Source organism: Cyprinus carpio, chromosome B5 (genome assembly GCF_018340385.1).
Source record: "Cyprinus carpio isolate SPL01 chromosome B5, ASM1834038v1, whole genome shotgun sequence".
Lineage (NCBI taxonomy): Eukaryota > Metazoa > Chordata > Actinopteri > Cypriniformes > Cyprinidae > Cyprinus > Cyprinus carpio.
This window is the reverse complement of record NC_056601.1, coordinates 1,623,451-1,647,798: the sequence shown is the minus strand read 5'-3', so window position 1 is coordinate 1,647,798 and position 24,348 is coordinate 1,623,451. Positions and strand designations below refer to the sequence as shown.

Genomic DNA, 24,348 nt, shown 5'->3' with positions numbered 1-24,348 from the left:
AGTGCTGGTTGACAGAAATGTGTTTTCAGCCTGATGATGGATTGAACTATGGAGATGAAAAGTGCTGTTTGAAACGTCTGGTTGAAGACGGTTTCAATTGTCTGTTTGTTATGTCTTGGTGACAGCTGATACAAAAGTAGACAGAATCATTTGTGGTTTTCTTTGCAAATACAGTAGTTTCCTGGAATGTTGTACTTTCTTTTACGTAAATTCAGAATCAACAATTTTGCTGAAACCTCAGAGGCATTTTATACTGGATCGGTATTGATTGAAATTGCACAGTGACTGTTTGCACCCCAACAGCATCATGTTATTTTATATGCTGGTACTTGATTGTAAGGACTTTTTGTTTGTTTTTCTACAACAAATAATTATGGCATTGTCTGTGTTCGCCACATATCCTGGCTGATTTATACATTAAATAAGACTTTTTGTTTGAAATGTAAATTGTTCACATATTTACCAATAGTTCACAGACCACTTGTGAGAAGATTCTTACTGTTTTGCATTTGAACACATTCTTTTCTGACCCTGGTTTGAAATTGCCTGGTCTAGTGGATTTAAAGGAATAGTTCACCCAAAAATGAAAATTGAAAATTGTACTCACCCTCAGGCCATCCAAGATATAGATGACTTTAGATGACTCTTCATTAAAACAGAGTTGGAGAAATGTAGCATTACATCACTTGCTCACCAATGGATCCTCTGTAGTGAATGGGTGCCGTCAGAATGAGAGTCTAAACAGCTGATAAATACATCACAGCAATCAACAAGTAATGCACACCACAATCAGCTTGTGAAGTAAAAAGCGTCACAAGACATTAATTAATATATCATGGACGGCTTTTTTGTTTTGGGCTGAACTATTCCTTTAAAGAAAGCTTATAGGGATAGTTTAGCCAAAAAGTCAAAAGCATGTATTTTTTTGGGTAAACTATAACTTTAAGTAAAAAAAGTGGCACAGGCTTACTTCACTCTAGCCTATATTAGTGTAAGCATGTGTTCTGCATTCCATTTGTTCCTTCATTACATGCTGCAGAAGGTTTCTTGTAATAGGAAAAAAAATAAAAAATAGCAAATGCGTCAAATTCACAGCTTTGAAATAAACCAAATGCTTATTGGTGCTGAACACAGTGATGGCACATATGATCCATCTCATCCTCTGGTTAATCCTCCAAAGCTGATGCAGCTCATTCAGGAGGGATAACTTTGACTGACAGCTACATATTTAATAATTAACCTTGTGCCACACCAAATGACAACCTTAGTTCACTCGGTAAAGATATTCAGTTGCGGGGAGTCGAAGAGAGGACATTGTGGAGCTATAGGCTTGGATTGAATAGGTTATATGAAGACTAATAAACATTAGAAGAAATGTGCAGTGGTATGATGGGAGTTTAATTTGTGTGAAGTTGTACCAAATGCCCACGAGGGAAATTAAAACTGCGGTAAAGTGGCTCTGAAAGAGCTGATTTGACACTTACAGCCCAAGCTAATTGCATTTAGTGTGTATCAGTTAAATTTTTTCCTGAAGTGACATTTTGCTGTTTTACCAATGCAAGCAGAAGCTCATAGATTGGGAGAGGGTGATTCACAGGGGTCCTTTTTTTGTGAGCGGCCTTTTATAACCTTTTCCAACTGGCGATTTTCAGGCCTCTGGAGTTTTATTTACATTTATGAATTTTGCAAATGCTGTTCTTTTAACAGTGTTAAACTTGCAGTGTATGAAGATGCAATGCTAAATAAAAAGCTTTAGTAAATTATGTTGTATTCTATTTTGTTAGATAAACATTGAATCTCTCAAAATTACAGCATGGGATCCATTAATTATGTTAGCACCAAACATTATATCTATATATATATAATTTATATGTAATATATATGTAATATACAGGGCTTGACGTTAACATTTTTTGCTCACCAGTCACTGTGGCAAGCGTTTTTTAAGTTATTAGCCACACAGCATTTTCACTGGCCACAATTTTGTTGTTGGGAAATTACAAAAAGCCTCTGTGCTAAAAATGAAAGCAAATAAAAACAAATTCATTTTGAAGCAGTGTACCATTCTCTTTGCTAATCAACCAGCCATTCTCAACCTGACATTCACTTTTTGTTGAATCTCTTCTTTTTCCTTTGTTTCCATGTATTCACAGCCTCAGAGGGTATCTGCAGGATTTCAAAATCTTGTAAGGCCTTTTGAAATAATAATAAAGGCTTTTCTTGTATCATTTAAAACATTTAAGACTTAAGACCTTAAACTTGATACAACTAAATGTACCTACTATGTGCCAGTTTTACTAACAGCTTGCGCCAGTGCAAACCATCTTTTGGCATTAAAATTGTATGGTCAGGTTTTACTAAAGATGCACAGTGATGATTTAGGGGTGTGGACACAGTTATTTTTGCACCTGACCTTATTGAATTGCCATTTGTAGGAGTTTCCCTTTCAGATGCAAAAGTTATGGGAGGAGAGTATTAAGTAAGGAATAATTGATGACGGGCTGTTGAATTATTAGAAAAATAATGACGTTACACCTCGGGTGTGCATTATTTTCTAATAATTCAACGGCCCAGAATCAATTATTCCGCTTATACTACGGTTACCACACCTCAAGACATTGATCCGATGATATATTTAAAGGGATTCGTTCGGTTTTTGTACTTAAATCGCTATTGTGAGTAGGATTATTTCTTCCGCATCTCATCAAATACCTATTTTGCTGGTTCCTAAATGTCATTTTAAAGCTGGTAACAGAGGCTTGAGCCATTGATAGCATTCTAATGCTGTTATTAATGAAGTTATTAGAAAGAGAGTGAGAGAGACAGAGACACACAGAGAAAGAGAGAGAGAGAGAGAGAGAGAGAGAGAGAGAGCTTGTGTGAATTAGGCTGCAGCAGCATCTCTAAACAGCGCTGTTATTACCTCGCTAGTGAGAAATGTCATTTGTATTTACTTTCGGAAAATCGTCTATCATGTTGTTGTTTTTGTTAGTCCTGTAATTTCCGTTATTACAGCTTTACTGTATGTGAAGTGATATGGAACTTTGATGCGGTCAGAAGAGCCGTCTGTAACTATGTTCTCCGTGTGTTTCCCAGAAAATAATTGCACACCTCAGAACGTTCATCAGCCAATCAGATTCAAGCATTCAACGGCCCCGTAGTATAAAATGAATCACACAATGCCATTTGCTAACGTTGGCGTTTGTCAGATTACAGGTATTTGCGCCATTATTTAACGCCCGAAAAAGCATGTCTTAAACAATTTTGTGCTTGAAATGGCTGCAATTGTTGCACAGAAAACAGAGAGCGCATGGTAGAAGGGATAGGATTTTTTTCCACATGTATTAATTTTATATGCAATGCCAGAAGAACACATTATTCGAACGTATAATTTGCCAAGCCATGTTATTTTTAATTTGCTTAAGGAAATAAAAGAAGACTTGAAACCCTCAACTAGGAGTCACGCAATACCAGCTCTATCAAAACTTCTAGCAGACCTTCATTTTCTGGCCTCCGGTTCTTTTCAACATACTGTGGATTCTTTATTTCTTTATTCTTTATTTGCGACTACGCTAATTTGTGCTGTGCATCGTATATTGCATTGGTTGATATGTAAATGAGATGTTGCATGTGTGTTCTTTAATTTGCGCAGTTGTTAGTAAATTACCGGCAGAAAATTCCCCTCCTGTCTGCGCTGCTTTGGAATTGCGCTCTCGCACTAATTTGTCCTGTTAGTAAAACTGGCCTGAAATTTTTAATTATTTAGTACTGATGAAATTTAACATTTTAATTAAATATAAATTTATTTAAATATATATTTACAGAGATAGTGTACTAAAAATTAATACTGTACTTTCATAAAATGGGCTTTTCATATAGTCATTTTTTTTCCAGCTTTAAATTAATGGCGCCAAACAATTTCAGCAGGACTCAGTTGCTCAGATACAGATCAGATTCTGCAGAACCTTTTATAATGATTCAAAGGACTTAATGAGGTGGATTTCATGTAGAATCAGATGTAAAGCAAAACCTGAACTGAGGCTAAAGCAGCACGTCAGATCTCCAGTGACTTTTGTCCTTGCTTCAAACCTTCCAAAAGGGAGCAATTTTTTCATTATGAAGACAGGCGAGCGGGTCTTTTTTTTTTAAATCTGCGGTTTAATCTTCACTTCACACCCACACGCACACATACCACACGGATGCTGAAAGGCGAATACAAAACAAACCAGTGAAGGGAGAGAAGGAAGATGACCTTTGGATCATGTTGGTGAATTGTAAAGCTTTTAAATATTTCTGAGCAGCATCTTTGCTTGAGGTTGTATTGTACATTCACAATTGGTTTGCCCTTTGGTCAGTCGAATGCAGCTTTAATGGACTCAAAGGCATGTATTTTGTCCTGTTGATATGCATCATGGGAAGCTGCTCGATTACTGAGCATCTGACTCTCTTTGCTTTATGTAGATAGATAGAATTAATTTGCATAACTAACTAGTGACTACCCACATGGATCAGTGCAGCTTTTCTCTTTAATTAGGTTATTTGGGGAATACGTTTATTAGTTGCTTTAGAAAATTGGCACACTGAGACGGAAAGCTTTCTTTGAGAGCTCGTTCCCCTGTCTGCGTGGATCATATTCAAGAAGATCAGCAGACTCTGAAATGTTTCTCAGACATTTCAAGGTAACATCACAACCGATCGGATATAACCATCTGGGGAGGATAAAGAAACTCACCATAACTGGAACGTAGTCTAATTAATTTTCAATGGGTTGTGTCATGACAGATGAATTTTTCTGAATCTTTTGAACACAAAAATCCCAAAAACTTCAGAAGCGAAGGTGCAAAAAAGGCTCGTTTTGAACTTGGGTCATCTTGAAAAGTGCATCGATTTGTATTGTTTCATTTATTTATGATATTTTTTACAAGATTCCTCAGCACACTGTGGATTTTAACCATTTTTTCAGCACCTTTTAGACCCATTTTCTCGCAACATACAGTAAAGGATCTTTGCAAGGAGCTTTTTAATGAAGGATGGGGAACTGCAAGCTATATTGGACTCGACAGTAAACTCACTCATTAAAAAGTTTCGCCCCATAGAAGATTATTGCCGAATACAGATTATTGATGATTACAGCAGCAAAAATGTTCAGAATCTCTTCTCTTCCTTTTATTTCTTATCTTATTTTTCTTGAGTTTTCTTTTATTTCTATTTTAAATTTTTACTTTTGTGTTTTTGTCTTTTTTTCTGTGAATGCTTGTATATTTTCTTTGTATGCTTTATTTTAAAGTTAAGTTAAAATAAATGAATTAAGTCTAGGTGTACAATCGAGAAAAAAAAATAAAAAATAAGCTAAAGTCATACAATGAAGATATTGCTTGACAGCTGACAAAAATAATAATACGGCACAGAAAGCTCGTAAAAACACGAGCCAAGGAGATGTTTGTTCCAATGTTACCCTCACTGTACTATCTGAATTTATTTTCTCCTCTGAGCCAAAATTGAGTTTTATAATTTCCATTAGGCTTAGCTCAACCAACGGATCTGGAACAAAATCATTTTACCTCTCCTGTTCTGTGTTTAGTGAAGAGAGAGGACATGAGAGATGCAGGCGCTCTGGGGGGCTCCGTTATGGCTCATATGAGGTTTTTGATACATCCCACAGATCATGCTGTTTCAGTGGACTAGATGCGATGTGTCTAAGTGTGTGTGTGTGTGTGTGTGTGTGTGTGTGTGTGTGTGTGTGTGTGTGTGTGCTGGTAAATCTTCTTGCTGTACTCTACTACCTACCCATCATTGTGCACGTGCACCCAGAGAGCTAGTAATTTTGTGCTTCAGTTGAGGCACCTATTTTTGACAATTTGTTCAAATGGAAGGAATGGATGGCTGTTCTTCTTTTCATGGTGGCTTTCTCTCGGCTTGGGATGGCCTGACTACTCTTGCAGCTGGCGCCGGGGGGGAAGAGACTACAGCTTATCAAACACATATTAAAGGAAAAGAGCAAATGTCAAGAACGTCAGAATTTGAAGTAAGTGCTTGTAAAGTAAAGAAAAGAGCATGAGCTGAATTTTAAACATTTTCTTCTGGAACAGATGCCACTGTTCACATGATATAGAGACTTAGCTATTAAATATCATGATATATTAATCATATACACTACGAAGGCAAATGTAATTGGATATAGTAAATATTTATAGACGTAGACTATATTTTTGTGTGCCAAGAATACTTAAAATCTTTGTTACTGTGGTGGTAACAATCTTCAGAACTCAAAGGGGCAATAAAGGACCCTTCAAATGTACACTATACAGTTTAAAATCTTGGAGTTGGTAGGATTTTTTTTAATGAGTTGAAAGTCTCATATGCTCAACAAGGCTGCATTTATCTAATCAAGAATACAGTGAGTCCAAAAATATTATGAAATATTAAATATTACAGTTTAAAATAACTGTGTTCCATGTGCATATATTTAAGAATGTAATTTATTCCTGTGATCAAAGTTGAATTTTCAACATCATTACGCCAGTCTTCTGTGTCACATGATATTTTAGAAATCATGTTGATTTGTCACCTAAAAAAAAAAAAAAAAAAAAAAAAAAAAAATGTTTCTTGTTATTATCAATGTTGATGGCAGGTACACTATTTTTGTGGGAACCAATAATACATTTTTTCAGAGTTTTTATTTTATTTTTATTTATTAATAAAAGTTCAGAAGAACAGAAAGACTGATAAAGCTGATAATAATTTTAGCAATAGCACCCTAATTGATTATTTTAATGTATAATGCAATATCTTTTAACACATTTTGCATATTTCATGTTATTTGTATTTCATTTTTATTCGAAGAACCTAAAAAAAAGAGATTAATGGCATTAATTACATTCTGTTGACAACCGTATTTTTAAAGAGTAAAAAAAAAAAAAATCAACATATAGTTTGTGATGAAAAAAGTGATTATCTATTCTACTTTGCAACATAAAAAAAAAAAAAAACTTCATGATTTTTTTTTCTGATGTAATATTTTTTGAGTTTGTACCTGCTATTATTGAATTGAAGGATAATATTATACTAAATAGGATTATTTTATAAAAGCTCTGTAAGTATACATTTGAATGCAACTGAGGTGTTAGACAAAAAAGATGTCAACTTAGTACAAAGTAAGTAGTTTCTATACAATATTTTATTAAAGTTTATTATTTTACTTTACTTCAATACATTGTCAATTTTACATTCAGTTATTTTAATTTTTGCAAGCATTTTTGACTTTGCAATATCCATTTTTTTCCTCAGCATAAATGGGTATATATATACATAAAATTGTACAGCTGTCTTTATATTTTATAAAGGAGATCCTCACAAGAGGATTTTGATATTGGGTGGTCCTTGCCGTCTGAAAGTTAGCAACCCATTACATGGAGAATTGGGCCTTGGCGTGCTTTCATTTGCCTGACAGTTTAAAGCCAAGCCTTGATTTATGAGATCTAACATCCCTGAGCTTAAACTTTACATTAACCTTCAAACATCATTGCATTATATATCATCACTTCACATGCTCTGCGTGAAAAGATAATTTTTCCTGCTACACTCCAAGAACTCCACAGCATGCCACCTTCTCACTAGTGGCTTAGAATTACATGTAGACATTAATGTGAATAGGAGCGAACACTTAAATAAAGAATATAAACCTTCATTTACCTCAAAGGATTCTCATTAACTCATATTTGAATGCCGATGTGTGTATGCTTTTTTAATATGCAACATTACCGTAAGTACGTGCCATCATCCGATTCCATTTCCTAAGTCATTTTCATCTTCTTCATGTCTTTGCAAGAACTAGTGTGTTACTGTGCAACTCAATCCAAACAGTTTAAAGATCCTCAGCAAACACAGTTAGCGACAGCTGAGGGGAAATGATAATTCATTTAGTAAATCTCACTGGCAGAAATGCGGCCCATGCATCTCATCCTGATTGTAAGTCCTGGGAGGGAAACTGAATATGTAATTGGAAATCTTAAAATGATTTTTTTTTTCTTTTTTAGAATGTCCCCAAAGGGCACAATGGAAAAGTCGATTATCCTTATTCGAGTGGCTCACAGATGCTTTCAGGCTCAAGGCTTCTTTTTCATAGTCCAATAGCCAAAGCTAGACATGTTTTACCCTGCCTATGCTAGTATAAACTCAGGCACCTCAACTGAATGTTGTTTAATGATATGTAGAATTTGTAATTGTTGTAGTTTATTTCTATACTATTATAGTATTTACTTATTAATATTTTAATTTGTTTTTATTTTTATATTTTTGTTTAATAGTAAAGTGAAAGTTCTTTAGGCATTTTTATACATATATATATATATTTTTTATATAATTTTAGATATATATACAATTTGTACAGAATAAAAGCCATTGCACCATTGGCACTGGCATGTTGACTTGTTGAGCCATTGGCATGTCGCCATAAAACATCTAAACTTGTGTGTGTGTGTGTGTGTGTGTGTGTGTGTGTGTGTGTGTACTTGTTTATGCTAAATGACCAAATGTCCCCATAAGTATAGTAAAACTTGAAATTTTTGACATTTTCAAGGAAATTTTTTACATTTTTTTATTATTAAAAATAGTAAATGATGTTTGTCTGAAAGTGTTAGAATGCAAACAGGTTTTCTGTAAGGGGTAGGTTTAGGGTTAGGATTGGGTCAGGGGATAGAATATATCATTTGGTCAGTATAAAAATAATATAAGCCTATGGAAAGTCCCCACAATTAACAAACAAATGTGTGTGTGTGTGTGTGTGTGTGTGTGTGTGTGTGTGTGTGTGTGTGTGTGTGTGTGTGTGATTACAATAGTTTACTGCTTTTTGGACAACACTAATTCTTTATTTCAAGTTCCTACAATTTAACTGTGATAATTGCAATAACTGTGGTATATTTTGGAAGCAAGTAACCATGTTAATGTTTGTTAGAGGATTCAGCACCAAACCTCAGGCAGCGTTTCTACAGGTAACACTTAATGAGCGATAATGAGACAGGAAGTCAGAATCGTTTTTACTAGCTTTTTTTAAATCTCAGTAAGAATTACTGTAGCACTTTTATCTATCCGCTAGTGTGACAGCATTAAGTCATGGCCTTTTATTACTATTTTTATCATTGTAATGATCATCAATAGCGGCTGATCATTGAAATATGACTCGGAGAGCACAGGCTGGAAAGAGGGTCCAATTAAATTAGCCAGTGCTTGATCTGAACCGTACATCACATAAAACCGTCTGGTATAATTAACGTGATTAAAATAATAGATGGCAAAGCTTTGTCTGTTCCCTGTCATATGAAGAATGGGAAAGACGAGCGAGAGAGGAGGAGCGGAGTTTTCTCAGAGGGTTGGGATGTGTCTCAGAGGATGAGATGATGTAACTTTTTAAAAACAAATGAAAGTACGTCAGTCTAACACTGGCTAAACATGTCTGATTAAGAGTAAGAGGGAGGAGTGAATGAACTGCACCCGCTTATAGCGCCATTCATTTGCATGCACTGTTTGCATTGTTTTAGCACCCAGTTCACTAAAGGAGTTATGCAAATCGTGTAACTGCAAACACACCCACAAAATCTGTGCTGAGCGAATTTCGCTCACCACAATTGCCAGTCTTGGAGGTCGGATCTGTTAGCTACTGCAGGCTGTGGAGAAGCCTGATTAAACTAGATTGCAGATTGTTTGTTAACAAGAAATATAACGAACAAAATTGGTGCAACTATTTAATGAAGTTTTCAAGTTTAGTGTATTCCCCCTTAATTAAACACTGCATTTAAACACGCTGCAATTAATGAAAGAAGTTAATACTGTTATTCAGCATGGATTAAACTGATGAAAAGTACGGAAGAATGGAAATAAAGAGCCATACATTGATATAATCACTGATACAAATAATAATAATAATTTCAAATAAATGCTGTTCTTTAAACCGTTCTGTTCATAAAAGGATCCTGAAAAGATTCATCAGTTTCCAAAAAAAAAAAAAAAAAAAAAACATTGAGCTGAATGCGAATGAGTTCTACATTGATAATAATAAGAAATGTTTCTTGGGCATCAAATCAGCATATTAGAATGATTTCTGAGGGATCATGTGATACTGAAGGAATAAATTACATTTAAAAATATATATATTTAAATAGAAAACCATTTTTATATTGTAAATTTCATTACTGTTTTTACTGTATTTTTATCAAATGCAACCTTGGTGAGCATAAAGACCTCTTTCAAAAATAATTTGAACTATGAACAGTTATGTATATTTTCACAACACTGAGCTTAGTGTGTAATATTGTGTGGATTATTTAGCTATTTTTTATTTTATTTTATTCTACTTTTGTATTTTTACATTTTTATGTTAGTTTGTATTTATTATATTTCATTTAAAGTGACTCATACTTTGTGTTTTATGGCCTCATTAAGCTAAAAATTGAATATTGCAAGAAATTCTTGCATTGCAGAAGCATATCATATATTTTTACATTAACATTTAGTAATTTAGCAGATGCTTTTATCCAACGTGACTTACAAATGAGGAAAATGGTAGCAATCAAAATCAACAAAAGATCAATGATATGCGAGTGCTATAACAAGTTGGTTAGTTTAACGCTGTACACACAGCAAGTTTTTATTATTATTATATAACAAATAAAAAGAAAACAGATAGAATAGAAAAAATAAAGCAAGCTAGTGTTAGAGGCCTTTTTTGCTTTTGTTAAGTGTAATAAATAAAAAGAAAACAAACAGATAGAATACAAAAAGATTAGAAAAGCTAGTTTTAGTTTTTTTGTTTTTTTTTAAGAAAATAAGCAGTAAATAAATAGAGTAAGTCTAAAGTTTTATTTATTTGTTCTGTTTTTTTTTTAAGAATAGACTTAGAATAGAGAGTGCTAGAGTTAGAGGGTCAAATAAAGATGGAAGAGATGTGTTTTTAGCCGATTCTTGAAGATACTGGAATTGAGTTCATTCCAGCAGGAGGGAACAGTTAATGTAAAAGTCTGTGAAAGTGATTTTGTGCCTCTTTGGGATGAACAATAAAGCGACGTTTACTTGCAGAATGCAAGCTTCTAAAAGCACATAAATCTGAAGTAATGAATTTAGGTAAAGGGGTGCAGAGCCAGTGGTGGTTTTGTGGGCAAACATTAATGTCTTGATAATGAAATAAAAGTTTGAAAAGTGTGATCTTGCAGTTGTACTGCCACCATCTTGTTCGCCATGAGTTTTTGACCTTGATGCTTCTTCTCCAGACTGCTTAATTATGGCTGGAAAAAAAGTGGACCTCAGTAATGACAATCCCTCTCAGCGTGAGGTAAATGCGTTTCTGTCGGTGCTCTTCAACAATCATCATTTCATCAACACGGCTCCTGAGTCTGGAGAGAGAATGATTTGTTTCAATAATGTTATGAAAGAAACCTGCAGAAACATGACCTGCATGATGCTGACCGTCACCATCTCTTAAATCATACAATATCACTCTCGCTTGTATGCAAAGAAGGTCAAATCTAAACCGTGACATAGACTATTTTTATAGAGGACATCCTACATATATGGAAATATGCAATATATTTTGTCCAAATGCATTCAGATTTATTCAGTGATATCCAGTCATTCAGAAGCAAGCGTAAAAGCACGGGTTATTGCAGGATATGAAAGAAGCCACTGAAAAGCATTACAATTACTCTCTTTAAACACTTACCTAAAAAAAAATTGTTTTAAGATTTCCTTTGAAACTCTTTTCACATAGAAATTGCTAGTAAATTGCACAAATAGCTACAAAGGAATGGCAAGTAACACAAATAATGAAACTTGTAAAAGTATTTTTGTAAAACATACTCCAATAATCCTTTTTGTACATGCCAAGCTGAATATTAAATCTTTGATCATGCTGCTGGCAAGATCAACAATGTATAATGTGTCATTTATTTCCTGTATTAATGTATTCCCTGCTGAAACAGGAAGTTGCAGGGGCTTTTTGTCTATAGTCAGTAGTCTATAGTTTACATCACAGGCCTATAAAACCTCACTTGACAGATTTTGTACAGGTGAAAGCAATGCAAACACTGAAGATAAAGGTATTTTAATCTTTAGGGATTGCAACATTATTGCACTAAAGAGCATTTTATTTGACAAATACAATTAATATGCCTCTCCAAACAAGTTATGAATATTTTTGGTTCAATCAAAATGATGTGCTCGTTTAGTAGTGCATTGTATTTTGAAGTTTTTATCTCAGGATTGTTCCTTATCATCATGTAAAGAGATAGGATATTGAGATAGTGTGCAGTAGGTTTTGGGGTTTTTATTGTCTTTGTAACACTAGCACTGTGGGGTTTAACACAGGCTCTTTCTCAGAGAGTGGGCAGTCTCTTTACTCAACTCTAATCCAAACACAGAGAGCTAACAAGTTAATTTGTTGTCTTTTGTCTGTTCCGTGACTGAAAGTAGGCTTTTATTGAGCTTGAACAAAGCACACAATGGAGTATTCACTGTAGAGTGAGAGAGCAGGAAAAAGGTAGACCTGCAGCATGTGAGGCCATAACAGAACTCTACTGCTCTGAGATTGATTTTGTACACCAAGGTTGCACTATGGATCAGCGGTGCTGAAGTTGAAAGTATTTTTACAGCTAATGAAAGTCAGCGAATGCATAGCTAGTTCCATTAATGTCACGGTTAGTGGAAGATAGAGGACCGCTAGCTCTCAAAGCGAACGTGTGTGCACTTCTGCTCGTAGCTCTCAAGTATAAAGCCACCAAAGATGCACAATGCACTCGAAGATCATCTTTATTATTTTACTCCTATTTCCTGTTTCTTGATTCATTCTAGGTGTCATCATTATTTCCATTGTGTGTTTGTGCTTTTGAGTTCTCCTTTTATTAGCTTCTTTTAATGTGAAATATTAATTTGGTGTCCCTGTTTTCAACACCATCTGGTTTCAAAAACAGATGGTGTTCAGAATTAGACTGAATGCTGTGTTTTCAAGCAACATATAATCACCAATATTTTATTTATATTAATAGATGTTTGTCCATTGAGGGAACTATTAAAAGGACTTCTAAACTACCGTTCAAAAGTTTGGGGTCGCTTACACTCACCAAGGCTGCATTTGTTTGATCAAATTACATAAAAAAAAAATATTGTAACAATTTAACTGTTTTCTGTTTTAACATATTTTAAAATGCAATTAATACTATAATGGTAAAGCTGAATTTTCAGCAGTGTACACTGATCCTTCAGAAATCATTCTAATATTATGATTTGGCATAACATTTCAAAACATTATTATTATGAATGTTGAAAAAAGTTATGCTGCTCACATGCTTACGTGCTAAAATGTAGTCCTTTCAAATCTAGTAGCTCTGCTTTCAAGATGTCAAATCCAGTGCCGTACATAATCTTTTCAAAGCTATCCACCTGTAATGTTAATAGCCAATTATTAATCTACATATGTTCATTTGTAAGTCTCTGGTCTTTCAGGTCAGTAGACCTTCTGTATCTGTTCTCCAGCAGTTTCGTTGAACTTTCGGGTGCCCCTGTCATCACTGCAGCAGCAGGCTGGCTCTGCTTTATAATGGCATACATACAATCACTGCCTGTTTTTTCATATTTCTGTGATGTGGAGGCAGACACACAGAGTCAGCATAATAGTATGACTGGTGGCGGGTCTCAGGGGTAGAACATATTTGCACTCGTTCTTCTACACATTCATTTATCATCCCCTGTTTCTCTCATCTCAGCACAAACTAATGGCCCTTAACACTTAATTGCTTTATCAGGCAAGCTCACACACTTTCTATTATGAAGGGGGCAAACCTCAACGGGTGAGTTGAGGCGCCCTAAATAAAAAGCAGTTCATTTTTTGAGCTCTGAGAATATTTAGATGACAGTACATTTGACTTTGTTCTTTTTTCATATGCTGTAAATTGCACATAATTTGTTATAGTTAAATGCTTACTCTCACTGTCAGGACAGTCAGCATAGCATGAAATGAACAAAAATAGGCATAAAAAGAATTCAAATTATATTTAACTACCTGTATTATGAATGATGGACACCTTAGCATCACTTTTGTGCATACTAGAACCTACGGAAGCTTGTTTCCACCACAGGATAAAAACATAATGGTAATTGCAATTTTTATATCACAATTCTGACTTTTTTCTTGCAATTCTGAGTTTATACCTCACTACTGAGCAGAAAAGTCTGAATTGTGAGAGATAAAGTCGCATCTGTGAGAAAAAAAGTCTGCCAAGTAATAAAAAATAAAACGGTCACAATTCTGACTTTTTTCTCACAATTGTAAGTTTATATGTCACGATCTAGACTTTTTTCTCAGAATAGCAAATGAGCATTTTGCCACTTCTGCCACTGAATAAAATTTTTTTAAAAAAGGTTATTGTGACTTGTTTATCTCAAAATTCTGACTTTCTTTTTCCACAGAATTGTGAGATATGATCCCACAATTCTGACATTTTTTTCTCGCAATTGCGAGTTTATATCTTGCAATTCTGACTTTTTTTCCGCAAAACATTTCTCGCAGAATTGCGAGTTTTAAAGTCAGAATTGCATGATATAAACTCACAATTGCGAGAGGAGGAGTGTTTAAATCTCACAATTCTGACTTTATAACTTTGCAGTTGCGTGTCAGAATTGTGAGTTTATATCTTGCGGTTCTGACTTTATTTCTCAGAATTTATATTTCACAATTATGAGAAAAAAAAGTCAATTTTTTTTTTCATTCAGTGGCGGAAACGGGCTTCCATATTTTGCAATTCTGAATTCAAATCTTGCTAATCTTTTTTCTAGAACTGTGAGAAAAAAAGTCAAAATTGTAAAATATTTTTTTGTACTTCCCTGTTGGAAATGGGTTTTCATAAAAACTTCTTAAATTGTGTAAAAAAAAAATAAAATGTTTTTACTGTTTTAGTTTTAACTGTTATTTACTGTCTCTGTCTGCAGGTATGGCAGTGTGGCGGCAGTATGGAGGTTCTCCCGTGTGCCCGAGTAGCTCACATCGAACGCACAAAGAAACCGTACAACAACGACATTGACTACTATGCCAAGCGGAACGCACTGCGGGCAGCAGAAGTTTGGATGGATGAGTTCAAGTCCCACGTCTACATGGCCTGGAATATCCCCATGAATGTGAGTGCAAGTGTTAGCCATCACCAAACCTCATTTGTTTGAGTCTAGACAGCCAAGGGTTAATGGAAAATGATTGATGTGATTCATTTTGTCCTGATCCATTTACTTGCAAGGCACAATACACTGAACGAGGCTGTAGATTAAGTTTGGCAACTTGTCAGAGTCAGCTTTAATGTCACCCTCAGCACACAATTACTGCAGTCATTGTCTTTACAGAAGATATGCTGCAAATACGTTATGCTTTACATAAGTTTGAGCTTTTTATGAAGGGAGCTCTCGTTTCTTGCGCTATCGAGCATTATAATTAATAAAATATGCATTTCATTTGAAGAATCTTGGTATGTAAACACAAGGCTTATTTTCTTCCTAAAATGAATAGCAGCGTATTGAAAGGATAATTCAGCCAAAGCCAGCACTTAAGTTATTAAAAGGCTTAATTGCACTGAAGTGTTTCAGGAATGGCCTTGGTCAATAAATGGAATGAGATACTTCACCACTTAAAAAATATATCTCCACGGAGTTTTAAAATGGAAAACAAGTTCATAATGGCCAAGTATACATTATTAATAGTTATTCATAAAGCAGTAGTGTTCAATTACACATGTACTATTACAAACATACCTTCACTGTGCTTGTAACTTGTCTTGCAGTACTCAGTAATGATAGTGATGTTTACTTATGAAACAAATCAGTGGCATAACTGCAAAAGTAGTGCTTTATGCTGACAGTATTACTGTTGCATATCCAAACGGCTGACTTATGCGTCTGTTGTAAACATAAATGAATTTTAATATCCTAATAAATTGCTACACATCATTACACACATATCAGTTTAGCTTCTACATAGACAAATTAAAACATTAGAGAATTGTTGCTGTATATAAATATTTCAAGTTGAACAGGCTCCCATTGGAAGTGCTTTGTTTAGACATTTTAATTAACAGAGTATCACACCCAATGAAAAATATGGATAAATACTGAAGCGTTCTCAACTGTTTGGGCGTAAGTCTCTCAGATATGGAACAAAATGCATTCTGTATTCATTGAACGTAGTTCTGTTCCCTGAAAACCAGGACAATTTTTGTATATTAGGATGGTTGGCAACCCTACTCCTATTAGTACTAGCACTGAGCATCAGAGACTGAGTTTTAGATTCTGAGCGTGTTAGCAGAGAGTTTCTGAATACCATTAGAAGTTCTTTGCTTCAATCCACTGAGCACTTCTCCATGCTTACTTGAGCCCACTCGCTAGCGCTGGTAATTAAACAGATGATTAGCATGTTAGCGGCTCCTAATGAAAGAACAATTGCAGTCTCCCATGACTGACATAAATGCAAACACGCAGTCCTCCTGTTCTCCCTGACAATTTTCAGACAGATTAGAGCTCTTTTGTTTATGAGCGATGGTCTGATGATGGAACATGGTGAATATGAAATTTAAAATGACTAATACGAAGTACAAGAACAAACTGTCCTAAGCTACATAACTGTATATAAAATGCTTGAACGGTCTGTTAACGTAATCCCACTAAATTAATAAATGAACAGTTCTAGCAGGCTAAATTCGTAACACCATTTATTATTAATGTGGCAATAAGTCCCAACAACATTCGGGGTAGTTGATTTAACTTTAATTTTTCATATATATATATATATATATATATATATATATATATATATATATATATATATGTTCTCATTATTAACTAGTTAGTATAAATAGATAGATAGATAGTGATATTAATATTGTATTAATGTAACAGAGAAATTCGACTATTAGAAAGTGGGTTGTGGTATTTTGTTAATACAGAATCCCAGAGGAGCTGCTCCTGTAATTAGTGTATTTGAATTGTTTTGCATAAAACAGCGCCTGCCAAATGACAACTAACAGTCTCTTTTCTGTTGTTCCAGAACCCAGGAGTGGATTTTGGAGACGTGTCAGAGCGTGTTGCGCTGAGGAAGAAAATGAACTGCAGGAGCTTTCGCTGGTACCTTGAGCATGTCTATCCCGAGATGAGAATTTACAATAATACCATCACTTATGGAGAGGTAATGAAGACAAACCAACCCCTTATGCACCTTTTAAACCAACAAAACCTTTCATAGAAAGGCATGTACTTTCACACGCTGTTAGTTTAATGTCTCTATAATCCTGTGAAGAATCTATCATTCTGTTACAGGTTTTTGGCAGATATTAAAGCAATAATTCACTTTAACAGCTTTCTAAAGATTCTAAGTATACTACCTATATATATACTCTATACACATGTGTGTGTGTGTGTGTGCGTGTGTGTGTGTGTGTGCATGTGTATAATGGTTCATTTAATAAAATCCATTAACCATTAGAGTTTAAGTGCTAAATTGCAGGTGAATATGTTTTTATTTATTTATTGCTGATTCTTGCTAAGGTCACTAAGGAAAACTTTTCTCTTGAGTATATAGTAATTTCCATGTGATTACATTAGCAGTTTGCACAAGCACTGCAGTTTGTATTTTTGTACCGAATGGTAAAAACTGCAGTTACAGGAGAAATGTAAAGATAATTGGTTTCCATAGCAACAGTGTAGCAAGCGTTGGGATTATCTCCAATTTCCTCATAATGAGATTTAATGAGGCCCTTATTAACTTTGGAGTGTGTGTGGGTAGAAGGGGTGTGTGTGTGTGTGTGTGTGTGTGTGTGTGTGTGTGTGTGTGTGTGTGTGTGTGTGTGTGTGTGTGTGTGTGTGTGTGTGTGTGTGTGTGCACGTGCATGCGTGTGTGCACTCTTGTGTGAGTGTGTGTTAGAATTTAAAATGCCTAAATCTCAATAGAAGAGGAATCTTACAGTATTGTGAATTTGTTGAAGGAAAAAAAATGAGACCTGCATTTCTACATTGATCTCTGTAACTGCAGGGGCAGAAAATCTATAGCTATATTGGAATAGTTTGTCTCTGAAAATATGCCCGCTAGACCACAGATTCCACATATTTCATCCTCTGTCCAGTATTAGGTTTTATGGACGGTTACTCTTGTCATCTCTCAAATGGATTTGACAAAGCATGTGTGCATGCATTTATGTTCGACATTCAGAGCAGCACTAATGCTATAAGCTAAACTGGGCAACTTGATAGTACACAGTGTGCTCACTCTTCATGGGTCATGATTTGCCTGCCTGTGTTTATTAATGTTTTCATATTTTTAGGTGAGAAACAGTAAAGCCAGTGGATATTGCCTTGATCAGGGGTCAGAGGAGGATGACAGGGCTATTCTCTACCCATGTCATGGCATGTCATCGCAGGTTAGTGTGTTTTCTTTTTCTGGTGTTTCTATCTTTTTATTAGTGTAATTACATCACAGGTTTGGGGCCAGCACATTTTTTTTTTCCTATATGTTTACTTAATATATTTACTTAAATTTCCTATATATTTATTTATTTATTTTTTTTATTTTTTTTGCAATTTATACTTTTTAATATTATTTTATTTTATTTTATTATTAATTTTAATTAATTTTAATTAATTTTAATTAATTTTATTTTCTTTTATTTTATTTTATTTTATTTTTATTATTAAGTGGCCATCTGAGGTTGCAAAAAATTATGTTATTTTGTGTAATACAATGTGGTTTAAGGTAAAAAATAAATAAATAAATAAATAAATAAAAACATTATTTTCCACATACCTAACATTATTGTTGCCCCACCTTTCTGAATTTTTACAAAGCTCATCGTTCTGAAATGTGCAGTGTGCTTTGTTTGACCAGCTATCCAGTGCATTCTGATTGGCTGAATACCTCAAGCTTGTGACGGATATGTTACACCCCTTACCACATTTGGAAACACACAGTGTCTCCATGACAACAATACTACAGCGAGAATAAAACATTTAACATAAAACATAAATTTGAACTTTCTATTTAGCAAAGAATATTGAAAAAAATGTGTCACTGTTTCTACAAATAAAATAATAATAATAAATATTTAATGATCACCAAATCAGTATATTACAATGATTTCTGAAGGATCATATGACACTGAAGACTGGAGGAATGATGCTGAAAATACAACTTCAGCATTACAGGAAAAAACAAATATATTTCAGTATTTCAATAGAAAACATACACACACACACACACATAGATAAAACGCCTCTCAATCTTGTTCTCAATCTTCTTGTGGTTACATCATTGCATTTACATTACATTTGTATCCTGAGCAGACAGCAAAAATCTTGTTACTTGCAAATGCAAGGACGGGGAGCCAAGAATATGCCACGTTTGCAAAGATAAATGACCCCATCAAGATTGACAAATGCAGCGGTCTGGAGGAAAAAAAAAATCACATGCACATATTGATGTGAATTGTGAGAATTAAATTAGATTTGTAATTGAAGCACATGTTGTCAACCTCAGCGTACACTTATTTCACACTGGTGGTGCATTGCATCATTGCCTGGAGACAGAGAACAGCTCAGGCTGAAATTACCTGTAGATTGTATCTTAGTTTCTGTGTCCTGTCCTTTCATAACTGCCTCCCTTGCAAAATAGTTGTTATACTGTAAGTCATCAGTTTATGTGACTTTGATATCTGACACTTTTATTAGTTCGGATTAAATGGATGTTGAATTATCAAACAGTTCTCCTATGACTTTTGACAGCATGATTTGACCTTTTCCTTGTCATTTATACACAATAGAGACACGATCCTTTTTAACAATTTAAAATACAGTCTCTCTCTCCGCCTCGTTCTCTCTTCCTCCCTCCTAAATCTTGTAAGGGAATGACAGTCTTAGTCCATAATCCAGGCCTAAGGGAAATAAAGCAATTGAAGCATATTCCCATTGTATCATCAAATTACAATAAAAGCTGGTTTTACATGATACAACTAAGCTTCATTTTTTCCCCACTTTTTTTCGTAACCGCAAATTTAAAAGAGGAATGATTCATGACCACTGTGTCATTGAAGCCCTGTTAATAATCAACCATTATATTGATTTATTTTCATTGTTTAAATTAATATTACAAATATTGGTTATAGCCTTGCAAATTCAATGCAAAGTGTTTTGTGTTTATTGCTGTGCGAGGTTAAAGAACTCTTTTAAAATTTTCATGAAAAAAAAAACAACAAAAAAAAACTAGTGATTATTTATATCATTCTTGAATTTTGTTTTCATTCAGTTTGATTGCCATGCATCCAAACAGTGTGCCTACTTGTCATTGCTTTACTGAAAAATATTTTTTTTGTCTTCTGTAAACGCTTGTCTGTGTGGTACATGTTCTTAGTGAATGCATGGCCTCTATGAGAGCTGGAATCACTTTACAGTACGCATGAAGATGAGCTCACGCTATTGTCCTCCTGCTGTTTTCACCTTGGTGACTGGGCAATTACCCTCTATTCTATAGATTAACTTTACTCAATAGAGCGAGCTGGATTTTCATTGAATGTCAGCTTGTACTTCATTGTGATGTGCCGACCTTGGGATCTGATATCTAAGAGATTGACTTTCAGCTGAATTATTGACCTGTGTTATTCAGTGCCGTGTACTTACCGTAATCGATAGCTGCTATCTAGACTCCCATCTCTGTATATAGTTTGTGTACAGTGTTGTGGTGCTCTTAATCATACAGCTAAGTACTGCCTATATCTGTTGGAGTGTTTTAAAGGAATAGTTCACAGTTCAAAAAAAAAAATCAATCAAAGATGTAGATGAGTTTGTTTCTTCATCAGATTTGGAGAAATGTACTGTAGCATTCCACCACTTGCTCAGCAGTGAATGGGTGCCGTCAGAATGAGGCTGATAAACAGCTGATAAAAACATCACAGTGATCCACAAGTAATCCACAGTGGACCCATTCGAATCAATTAACTTCTCAAAAACTTAAAAAGTTGTCTGAATCAGGAGAGAAATATGCACAGATCAAATAACTTTTACAAGGGAAAACCATTCAGAACAGTTCTTAACAAAGTTGTTTGTTGGATTGCGATATGAGAGGACAACAGGGGATTATGGACTGGATTTTGCTCAGAAGCATGCCTTAAAAACACCTGTTTTGTCCATTTAATTAAAGCCACTGGCATCCAAAACAACATTGGACTGCACTGACATTTATTATATGAACAAAAAGACACTTTTCTAAGTATTTCAAAAGGCATTTTTCTAAATATATTATTTTGTGTTCCGTAGAAGAAAGTCATACAGGTGGAATAACATCATAATGGCATTTTCATTTATGGGAGGACTATGCCTTTAAGCTGTATTTCTAGGACCTTCCATTTCATTTTATATATCACATATTTCTTATTCTCACATTGCAACTTGGTGTTTTATTTCAGCTGGCGAGGTACACAACTGAGGGCTTATTGCAGTTAGGACCCCTGGGGTCGACTACGTTTCTGCCTGACACAAAATGCCTGGTGGATGATGGAAGAGGAAGGACTCCAAGCTTGAAAAAATGTGATGTTGTCACCAGGTCCTCCCAGAGGCTCTGGGATTTTACTCAGGTAAGTGAATGCACTCAAGCTAAACAATTTATTTATTAGCTTGCTAAACGCTTCATATTAATATTTGATTCTCCACTTGAGATGATTACTTTAAAAATAAACATCAAATATTTTCAATTGGTTCTTTCTTTTAAAAAAGCACCCTTAATATATATTTTATTAATTTACACCAATGTTTGGGTCTGTAAGAATTTTTATTTATTTATTTATTTTTTTTGAAAGAGGTTTCTTATGCCTAGCAAGGCTACTGTTATTTGATAAAAACAAAAATGTTGTGATACATATTTTTGGGAGATTCTTGTATGAATATAAAGTTCCAAAGAACAGCATTTATTTGTATGTCTTACTATCACTTAAGGCATCAATTTAATATATTATTTAATGAATATTGAATTTGTTAAAAAAAAATAATAATCTGGTAACACTATTTTACGGTGTCCTTGTTACACATGTTACATGTACTCACTATTATAATAACAGTAAGATATGCATAATTGCATGCAACTAACCCTAAACCAAACCCTCACCCATAACCCTATAGTAAGTACATGTAGTTAATTAATATTACTCAGTATTTATATGTATAATTACACTGTAAGTGTAACAAAAATCACAATTTTGTAGGTAGTGTGTGATGCCAAGTGTATTTACAGTTGTTCTTAATTATTTCTTAGAATGGACCCATCATAAGTCGAGACACGGGACGCTGTTTGGAGGTTGAAATGTCAAAAGATGCGAACTTTGGCCTGCGGCTGGTCGTCCAGCGCTGCTCAGGGCAGAAATGGATGATTCGGAACTGGATAAAACACCCCAGACACTAATGAACATCCAACCTGAAAAATAACCTCCCTGAGCTGGAGAGCAGCCATAGACACAAACCCTGAGTCTGGGGTTGAGACAGACGAGAAGAACTTCTTTCGGAGTGAAACGCTTTCGATATAGACGTCTAAAGATGAAATATTATCTTTGGACGCATTTACTGTTGAGTGAGCGGATAAAGCAGAAGGCCGTCATCACGGGGGAAAGACTTGCTCATTGCAAGTCCTCTGTACAGAGTGGAATTCTGATGAGCTGTCTTGGTGAAATATCGAGAGAAATATTCAAAAGAGTTGCCGATAAACAAAGAGAGAGGAAGCGAAAAGTTGCAAACTCCTCTGAGCAAAGTCTCAAGTTTTACTTCTTATCAATTGCCATATCAACACTTATTTCTTCAGGCTGTGAATTGCTTTGGATAATTGAATATCCACGTTGAAACTTATAATGGGTATCCCAAGTGCTACAAAACAGAGGGGAAAAAAGAAAGTAGTATAGACTTTAATCTGACAAAATAGTTTCAGCTCTTTTAGCTATCAAGTTTTTTCTTTCCTTGATTTACAGACTTAATTGCTAATGCACAACAAAACCATGTGTTCACTCAAGAACTCATGTGCCTTTCTCCATCCTTATGCCATCAGACCAGGGAATGTTCCTCCCTAAGCATGTACAAAATATTTGATTTTAAATTAATTAAGATATGAATATAATGTTAAGGTCTTGTTGTAGAAAAACGTTGTAAAATACTCAAAACATGATAATCCAGGAAGATCGAAACAATAAAAACAAGTTTTCTTTTCTTTTGTACAGTGGTGTGTGATTTAATTGATGTGAAAATCAGTAGTGTATAATGATCTGTGTTGATTTATATTGTAGGATCGATGACATCACAAGCAATAAGTATGAAAGGTCACATTTATTAAGCAAAGTCGAGGTGAAACAACGTTTGAAACCCATTCTATTTCAATAATGCTATGCAATGGAAATGGAAAAAAGAACACTAAAAAATAAAGGTTGCAAAATGAGTTTTTGTAGAAATGCCACAGAAGAACAATTTTGAGAGCCTTTCTATGAACAGTTCTTTAAAGATCCATTTTCTTTCTTGGTGTGAAGATTATTTTGTATGAATAGTTCAGCTTAAAAATTTTGCATTGCATCACTTGTTCACCAGTGGATGCTTTGCAGTGAATGGGTGCCGTCAGAATTAGAGTCCAAACAGCTGATAAAAGCATCCACAAGTGATTCATATGATTCCAGTGCATCAATTAATGTCTTGAAAAGTGAAAAGATGCATGTTTGTAATAAACAAATCCATCATTAAGAGGTTTTTAATTTAAAACAGCTGCTTTGTCTAAAATATATGATTCCTCTCTCCATAATATTGCATTCTCCAGTAAAAAAAATAATAAAATCATCTCATTTGATTCAGGACAGTTTTAGATAATAAATGGTGCTTGGTCTGTGCATATTTAAAATATAACATCTTGATGGATTTGTTTCTTACAAACACTGAGCTTTTCACTGCACAAGTTGTCAATTGCTGGACTTGAGTGGTGAGGAGTGGATTAACAGCTGTTTGGACATTCTGACGGGACCCATTCACTGCGGAGGATCCATTGCTGAGCAAGTGATGCAATGCTACATTTCTCCAAATCAGTGCCAATAAATAACTTTGATTTTTAAGAGTGTGAGATGGATCGGTGTGTAAGAGAGGGACTAAGCTAAAAGCTCCACAAGTTATTTTCTAAAGCTCAATGTCTGGAGTCCTGAGAAACTAGTTGAGAATAACAAAGGACAACCAGAGTTTATCTTTGCATTTCCACACACTGTCACCGCAAGATGTACAATCTAATCATTACAAACCACACAACTTATCACTAGAGCACTGAATGCTTCTCAAAGC

General features: G+C 34.7%; 1 protein-coding gene across 4 annotated transcripts in view; it reads left to right on the top strand.

Moving 5' to 3' along the window:
* LOC109089974 (polypeptide N-acetylgalactosaminyltransferase 9) overlaps positions 1 to 23,254 on the top strand; it is a 90,827-nt gene extending 67,573 nt beyond the window's left edge. For all 4 annotated transcript variants that reach the window (XM_042723537.1, XM_042723536.1, XM_042723534.1 and 1 more), the window contains 5 exons: positions 14,971 to 15,156; positions 17,066 to 17,203; positions 18,336 to 18,431; positions 21,465 to 21,632; positions 22,307 to 23,254. In XM_042723537.1, coding sequence (XP_042579471.1) covers positions 14,971 to 15,156; positions 17,066 to 17,203; positions 18,336 to 18,431; positions 21,465 to 21,632; positions 22,307 to 22,453 — 735 coding nt within the window. In that variant the 3' untranslated portion in view covers positions 22,454 to 23,254. The remainder of the gene's footprint in view (positions 1 to 14,970; positions 15,157 to 17,065; positions 17,204 to 18,335; positions 18,432 to 21,464; positions 21,633 to 22,306) is intronic.
* The last annotated feature ends 1,094 nt before the right edge of the window (positions 23,255 to 24,348 follow it).